The sequence below is a fragment of the Vombatus ursinus genome, unplaced genomic scaffold, assembly GCF_900497805.2.
Source record: "Vombatus ursinus unplaced genomic scaffold, bare-nosed wombat genome assembly UNPS02012602.1, whole genome shotgun sequence".
Taxonomy (NCBI): domain Eukaryota; kingdom Metazoa; phylum Chordata; class Mammalia; order Diprotodontia; family Vombatidae; genus Vombatus; species Vombatus ursinus.
The window spans coordinates 620,335-628,858 of record NW_020952380.1 but is presented as its reverse complement, the minus strand read 5'-3'; the positions used below and the strand labels follow the sequence as shown (position 1 = coordinate 628,858).

General features: G+C 39.3%; 1 protein-coding gene across 1 annotated transcript in view; it reads right to left on the bottom strand.

The window, feature by feature from the left end:
• Positions 1-1,162: 1,162 nt before the first annotated feature.
• SYNE1 (spectrin repeat containing nuclear envelope protein 1) overlaps positions 1,163-8,524 on the bottom strand; it is a 552,931-nt gene continuing 545,569 nt past the window's right edge. Inside the window, exons 145-148 of the mRNA XM_027857999.1 lie at positions 7,595-7,656; positions 7,388-7,477; positions 7,133-7,255; positions 1,163-1,464 (exon numbers count right to left, since the gene is read on the bottom strand). Coding sequence (XP_027713800.1) covers positions 1,224-1,464; positions 7,133-7,255; positions 7,388-7,477; positions 7,595-7,656 — 516 coding nt within the window. The 3' untranslated portion in view covers positions 1,163-1,223. The remainder of the gene's footprint in view (positions 1,465-7,132; positions 7,256-7,387; positions 7,478-7,594; positions 7,657-8,524) is intronic.

The window sequence follows — 8,524 nt, the reverse complement described above, 5'->3', positions numbered from 1 at the left end:
GGGACCTCCTCCTTCTCTTCTCTCTCCTCCTCCACCACCTTCTCCTTCTTCTTCTTCTTCTCTTTTTGTATTTGCACCCTTAAAATTTATACAGTTCTCAGCACATAGTAAGCCCTTAATAAATAATTTTTCTTCATTCATTCATCCCATGGAACTAAAGCCAATTTCTAATGCATTACAGTGAAGTGAAAGATAATTTTTTCTTTTAGAAAAGTAATGTTACTTTTATGATGGCCACAGTCTATATCTATATTTTAAAAGCCTTTGCTGTTATATTTGTCCTTGACTGTCATCCTAATGTGACCTTTTGTGAGGAAAATAAATGAAACATCTGTAGATACATATGGTTATATTTTAATTTCCCTTGCTTAATCTTGAAACTTAGATTTTTCAATATTATCATTAAAAAAGAACAGACAAATATTTTAGGGTATCTATAATAAATGCAAATAAATCAATACAAACAAAACGGCTTTAGCAAACTGTACATACATAAATATCTTCCTTTTTTTTTACTTAACATTCAATAGTTTTTTTCTCATAAAACCTTCCATGATCTTATTTATTACATCCAGTTTTCTTTAAACCTTTTTAAAAAAGTGCTTTTAAGATTTACAGCCTGTGCATCCAAAGCAAAGGTTAGAACATCATGCCTGAAAAAGTAACCAAGGTAAAAAGTAAGCAGCTATTGAAGCTCTTTAAAATTGTATGGTACAAGATTCTAAAATCTCTTAAGCACTAGTTGACTTGTAGATCCCATGATACTGATAGGGTACTTTGGGATGACTGGCTAACAGAGCTAGGCAGCGGCACATAGGAAAGTTACTCCGACAGCATAATAAAATCCTTGGCTAGCCACAGAACCAGGCAAAGGCCAAAATTCAGGTGGCAAACATCCCAGGCCACTGGCAGCTATTACTTAAAAGTCTTCTTAGCGCTAGGGTTCTGGGTTTAGAAATTGAGGTTTCTTCCAAAATACTGGCTCTGTTCAGGTTCTCCCTCCTTACAACCTACTGCCAATGTGATGATCTGCACACAAGATCTAGGAGATATAAGAAGCTGCCACCCTATGTGCATTCCATTTGGCAAAGGTCCTTTTTCCAGATGGATTTTAATTTTTTTTTAAATTGTGTATCTGTGTGTATGTTTGCCTTTATTATTATTTTTTTTTGCCAGATTCTCCTGCCAACAGTACATGTACAAATGAATACTAGTCCTCTAATTCATAGAGGAGGTGGGCCATTGGTATATCTGAGCATGGGGTGGAATGATCGGGCAAAATTATTGGAGAGGGCACAGCTGTAGTCCTCCTCAGACATTGGTACGAGGCAAGCAAGACCAATTAAGAGCAAAAGGAGAAACTGAAGAGGTAAAGCGGCTCTGAGGACTCGGAGGAGGAAGGCCTGGCAGGACTGAGCTGGCTGGGTCTCAGAAGGGGAGGAATCGGAGCCACCTCTTATGGACCTGAGGAAAGAATCAACACAGAGAATGAACAAAAACACTTGTAAGGGACATTGCTTCTTGGTTTGGTTAATCTTTCTGGAATCTACAGGAATATGCCAGACATCATTCAGCTGAGCAATTACCCATCACTGGTTTGCAAAAAGCCTGTGCTATTTCCCCAATACTAACGAAAGAGTTGTTTGGAAACTGTACTGATGCAGAATAAACATTTAATCAATCAACTAAAGAATAACTAATTAGAGGCTCAGATTCCACTAATTTTTTCTCTTAATTCAGCAAAACATTTTCCATTAACAAAGATAATTGCTTTATACAAATTTACCAGAAGAAATTAAGTAGCTCTAGAATAATTAAAACATGAATATGTGAGGCAATACATACTGAGTCTGAGAACATAAGGGATATCTTAGACAAGGTTACTTATATTTAAATATCATAAACAAACTCCAGTACACAAAAACCCATGAAACAAATGCAAAAGTATGCCCCCAGCAATTTGGAAAGACCTATGAAAGTCTGATTAGGCCTAGAGAGTATACATCGTAATTTGATTTTGCACAGAATCAGCACCTTGCCCTGGCAAGCATTCACTGTAGGAATATAGGATAATTGTTTTGTTTTTGACTATAGTGATTAAGGATGCTAAATGCAATGACTATAATTGCTTTGAGTTTAGTTGGTAGGAAAGAAAAAGCTCACAGGTTTCAGGATCTCTTGGGAAAGTTCTTTTTTTGGCTATGGAATCTTGCAAAATGGGATTCTGGTTCGGATACCCCAAGACCTAAAGAATGAAAATTCCACTGCTCTGTTTGGTTGTTGCTGATAATGATGTTTTTTGTGGGGCAGATAGATAACTAGTGGTAACTATAATTCATTGAAGTACAGCTGATGGAAAAGACAAAGGAAGTTATGTGTCCTATCAAAGGTGTATTGGATAAAGTGAAAGATATTCTATTGGGATACCACATTACTGTTCTGGCATCCCCTCTCCCCAACAGAATTTTCATGCTGAATGTAGATATTGTTTCTAAAATATGTAAGAAATGTGTTGAAAAGGTAGAAGAAACCCATGTGTGGAGAGATAGAGTCATAATATGTAACATGTAAGTTTCATACATTCTTTTGGTTTCAATGAAGTCACTGTGACTCAACTCTGTTATGGAAAGTAGGTTACTGTGTGTTCATAAACTGGCATAAAGGGGAGGAGAGGGAGATGGGAGAGGGGAGAGGGGAGAAGGGAGAAGGGAGAGGGGAGGGGAGAAGGGAGAAGGGAAAGGGGAGAGGGGAGGGAGAAAGAAGGAGAGAGAGGAGAGGGACAGGGAGAGAACAGCAGAACACTAGTGTGGGACATGTTTAAAACTAGCCCATACTTGCCTTGGTGGAGTGGAAACTAGGTCTTGTCCAAAATTCTAATGCTGATCTAACAAAGCCAGCTGAGAAGGGGAACAGCAAGACTAGTGTGGAAGTTCAGAGTGTCTACAGAACATCCCATACTGGAGTGGGAATTAAGACACCTGGGGAGTACCAGCTCTATTTTATCTGCTACATACCCTTGGGCAAGTTATCTAGCCCTTGGATTCTTAGTAAAATAAGGGATCGTACAAGATTCAAAAATTCAATTCAACATACATTTAGGGACCATTTCCTATGTACAAGGCAGTGTGCTGGATATACAAAGACCAAAAAAAAAAAAAAAGGCCCTGTTCCCCGTTCCCTAAAATGTCTAAGGTCCCTTCTAGCTCTAAGATTTTTATGATGCAATGAAACTATTCTCTCATTGAATGGGCAAATTGACACTTCATTTCTGAGTGTCCAGCTCTAAATCCTATGATTATATGAAGGAAGCAAAAAGAATGTTTGCCATCTACTGGTCAAACCAAGAACTGCTCTGGCATTAAAAGTAGAAGTAAATTCATGCATGCGCTGTGCAAAATGATACACTTCAAAACTTTAGGGAATTGTGTGAGTCCATAAATATGGGTATTCCATCTATCGAGATAGATTGAAACTTCTTTATAAAGTAGCAGTTGCTCTCTAAAAGTTACTAGGATCAAAAAAATGGATCACCCTACCGCCAAACTTTCGAGCCTCTTAGTACCTAGCCAGGCTGGTACACAAACTACAGATGTACACTATACTGAACAAAATGATTCATTCTGTGGAAATGTCACAGAGAGAGTATGATGACACATGACACATTAAAAAACAGCAAGCAAGACTTCCTCTTTAATTTCAGCTTCTGAGTCACAGATTCAGAGTCTTCAAGGTAGAGATCTCTTGGGCCAATGCCTCATTTAACAGATGGAAAAAAGAGGAACAAGGAGGAAACCAAGGATCTGAGGGAAAAGCCTTTTTGTGATCTGAGAGAAAAGCTAGTAACACAGCTAGTTTCTGGCAGAGGCAGTATTAGTACTTAGGCCTCCTGACTCTGAGTCCAATGTAGTTTCCAATGCCCTCAGTTTATTTAGACTTGGTTTATGAAAGAACAGATATGAGCTTCTGGCTCCCATTTGTGACATGACTGTCTTACATGGAGAAGGTTTGGGGATGAATTTAAAGAGTGTACTCATAGCTGAAAACACTTGGAACCATCTGATTTCCCACTGATCAGATACCACTCCTATGTTTTGTTTCCCTCATTAGAAAGTAAGCTCCTTGAGGACAGGGCTCATCTTTGCTTTTGTATCTCCAGTGCTTGGCACAAAGTAACTAAAGCATGGAAATGCTTTCTTCTTTCCTTTCTAAATATAGTCAGAGGGTTATTGGAGCAATGTTGTGCTGGCCTGCTTTAAAGTATCCTTAAATGGGTGAGCTCAAGTGATCATGGATATTTAGCAGACTTTCTTAGTCTAGATTGATTTGACAACTTTTATCAGTCTTTAGGTAGAGATGATGCTCCTTACTTAGAACCAGTTGATTATGGCTAAGTTAAGGATTACTAATAATACTGCAATTACTAATGTTCGACTAGAATGAAAGATAATTTGTCAAGATTCATTTATTGCAGCAGATTCTTAAGCCTTCCAGAGATGGATTGACTTACGCACATAACTGGTGGTGAAATTTGTCTGTCAGATTTGAATTAAGGGCAGGGGGAGAATGCACTTTCTTGGATGTTTAGGTCGAAGTTCAAGATCAAAACAAAGGTTGCACATTAAACAACAGTATGCTCTTGAGCCAAAAGCCAAAAGTTGCTTATTCTTGTGTTAGGTAAGGTCATATATTATAAAGAGCCCCCTGAAAGGACATGGCACATTTAACAGCATCAGAGCATTCCTTATTAAAGTTCAATTAGACCAGGCCTTCTACTGTCTAAGAATGCCAACACACTGAGAGTTAATGGGCTGAGGTAGGGACAAAGGGAACACGTAGTGCTTAATTACCTTCTGAGGAGTTGGCTTCCCTTGAAAACTTCCATCTACCTCCTTACAGAACTCCCTTCCTTTTTTTTTTGTGGCGGGGGGAGAACCAAGGTTCAAGAGTGACCAAAGTCACCTCTTGCTTATGGTGAATCTGATTTTTGCCTTTTAAGTTCCAACATCGTTAATGATCCTGGGGTGAAAAGTACTCTTTTAATATTTATCCTTGGCTTTACAGACACCTGGATTTCAATAGAGGTTTGGGAAGATTTCCAAGAGAGAGAACAAAGGCAGCCTTTTGACTAGCCTCTGGCCCTTTTCTTTCTTCTTCCCTTGGCACTGCTACCTTAATGGACATGGTTACTGCTCTGTATTTACAAAGTGTCTACACTGACAAAACGAAATGGAAGCTGAACCAAGAAATCTGATTGATGAAGACAAGCAAGATAGTTCTAATAAAAAAAAAAAATTCCCCTTCCTCTCAATAGTAGGGTTTTTCCCCATTTAAATTACCTGGAAATTGCTTCAATGTCATACTTTACTTTGTCAGTGTAAGTGTGGGTCCAATAGGAAAAACAAAACAGCACATAATGGTGGATGGAAGCAAGAATCAAAAAGGACTTGTTTTGAAAAAAAAAAGCTGCAATCAAGGAAATGAGAAGGATCCAATCTGTTCCAATATCATTCAAATCAAAACACTTTGCTGGAAGAGTTGTTAAAAGTATTTTGAGGAGCTTCATAACCTGTTGGTTAACATGGGAGATGGATTAACTAAATATAATTCATCATGAGAACACAATGTGGCAACTATATCTGGAAAAACAGATGTGTGGTTCTGTTACATACAGAGGGTTTTTAGGAAAAAGGGCATTATCCTTTACCTGTAATCACTCCTGGGGAGCAATCTGAAAGCTTGGATACATTTTAACTCCAGACCCAATATTTTATCTTGGTCCAGGGCTACCACAGCCCCACCATACAATGATCCAAACTTCTGAACTGGTCCCCATACCACCTTGATCACTAAAATTCTTTTTTACCAGGAATGACCAGGATATTGGTCTGGAGTGCTCTAGTGATCTTGGAACAAATTGGATTCTTCTCACTTCCTTGATCACATTTTTTTTTTTTTTTCAAAACAAGTCCTTTTTGATTTTTTTTTTTTTTGGAGATTTTTTTTGATTTTTTTTTTTTCACCCTAAATCACATAGGCTGGGAGTGCAGTGTCTAGTGATATAGGCCCAATCCCTCTCTGATCATTTCAGAAGTTCTGACTTGCTGTTTCTGATCCCTTAGTAAGCAGCCAAGTGGCCTTGAATTAATTACCAGGCCTATGCACTTAATTGACTTGAGCCCTATTACAACTCAGAACTCCTGAGCTCAAGTAAGCCTCCATCTCTCTACTAATAGGGATAATAGGTATGTGCCACCATCACTGGCAACATTATATGTTTTAAAACAACTATGCTTAGATAAAATTTGTGACTACAGATATGAATGCATACAGCTTTTCAATGGTCTTAGAATCTCAAGTGGAAAGGGAACTTGTGTGTGTGTATATGTATGTATGTGTATGTGTGTGTGTGTGTGTGTGTGTGTGTGTGTATGTGTAGGGGGCTCTCATCAATTAATTCAGCATAAAATTCACTATGAATCCCAGATTTGTTAAATTTTCTAGTTGTGTAGTACACTCAACTGAATACCATGCTCATGGAGCAGACACATAATGGCAAGACTAAACTGCATTACACAGAGGACAGAAACTGACAAACAAGGAAATGATACTTGACTTCAAACAAAAAAATTCTACACCAATCCCTGCCCCTGCCCATATCACTCAAATAAAAGAAAAAAAGTAAAAAAAAAAAAAAAAAAAAAAAAAGTAAAAAACAAACAAAACTGGTTTGAAAATTTCCACTCTAAACTTCTGGGGTCAACATTCTTAAATTGTTGGGGTTTGCTCTCTGCCCTAACTACTGTAACCTCTCAAGTTTGCTGATCCAGGGCAAGATCAAATACGAAGTACTCTGATGTGAAAATATTCCAGAACAATGTGACAGCATGTACTGTAAGTTAATCCTTTCCCAGCAGGAGCAGCATTCATTGCCCACAGTGGGTGCACCCCAAACAGCGGCGCCAATGAGTTAAAAAACCCAATCCACTTCAACCACAACCTGTCTGCCTAGTGTGTTTGATTAAGTTTACCATTCAGGTGAAACTCGTTTGTATTCCATGCCTGTCTGAGTAACAAATTGAGCATTGTGTTGTACTGCTAAGGAGATATGTTAATAAACAGTGCTGGACAGAGCTGATTTGAAAGGTGCCGCGTGGATGCCCCAGCTAGAAGGGGGGCTGTTCCCCAAGCTGCAAAGCGCTGGTAAGATGCATGTTGAAGCACCTGCTCAGCCCTGCACATACAGACGCCTGAAATCCTGAGAAGAAATGTGGGGAGGGAGTTTGGGGGAAGGGGGAGTGGAACAGAATCAACTTATACCTAGGCTCCAAGGCCAATAGATATGTCGGCCTGAATTTAGCTTCTAGTTATCGTCTGGGGGAAGACCGGCTTGTGCTGTAATTTTGTAACCCTCCCCTCCTGCTTTTGTTTGAGCCACACTCGCTCTTTTGCCTCCCGAAGGGCAGCAATGTTCTCCAGGCTAAAATCAATGACACATCACTTTTCTTTGGGAGGGCAGAGGTGTGTGTGTGTGTGTGTGTGTGGGATGGGGTAAAGGGGAGGAGAGGGAACCCACAAAACAACTGTCTGCCAGTACGGTAGCCCCCCTACCTCTACTGCAGAGGCTGAGGAATGCATCATGGGAATTGTGAACACAACCTATGAAGAACAATAGCTCACTTTGAGGGTTGCAGAGCTGCATTTTGCCAGTTGCATTTATTAATGGCCATTTTGCTAGGAAAATCTTTGTTTTTAAATATAGGTGTGTATATATGTGTGTATGTAAGTATGTATATACACACACATACGTCTATGTATCTGTTTGCCTATCTATGTACAGTCCAATAGAAAGGGACACATCAAAATATCTATTGTGTAATTTCAATACATTGGGGCATCTGAGTGAGAATTCTCATACAATTGTCGCAACTGGCAAACTGAAAATAGCAAATGAGGATTATTAGCAGTTTTAGACTTCCTCCTATCCCACCCCTTAGGAATTCAGAGTTCTGTTATAGCCCAGATAAACTCCCAGGCAGCTGAACTGTAACATTCATAGGACTGGAATCTGGAATTGGCTGGGAGGATATCATTTTCTTCCTTTCTGCCTTTTTTAAAACTATCTGGGGTTGGGAGAGGGGGAGACGTGAACTGATCAGTGAAAGAGCGAAGGAACATAGACACATCACACCAACAAGGAAAAATGCAAAAGCATTGTTAGCTGAAGAAATGATAAGACTACTGGAGACAAGGTGGAAAGCAAAAAGTGGCAGTTGTAAGTCTGCTCTCTAGTGGTCACAGAGGAGTGGACACTGGTATTACTCCCAGAGTGAAGCAGATGCAAGCATTCTGCTGAGTGTCAAGGACAGTTAGTGACTTAATGGGTTGATTGTGGAGGAGCTGAAGGCAATGCCAAGGAGATAAGGTGCTAAGGATTTTTAGATGAAGTTACCCAAATTCTGACTTTTCATTTTTTAGAATCTCAAGAACCCAAAACCCACAAACCGAATAAAATGTTAAAAAAAAA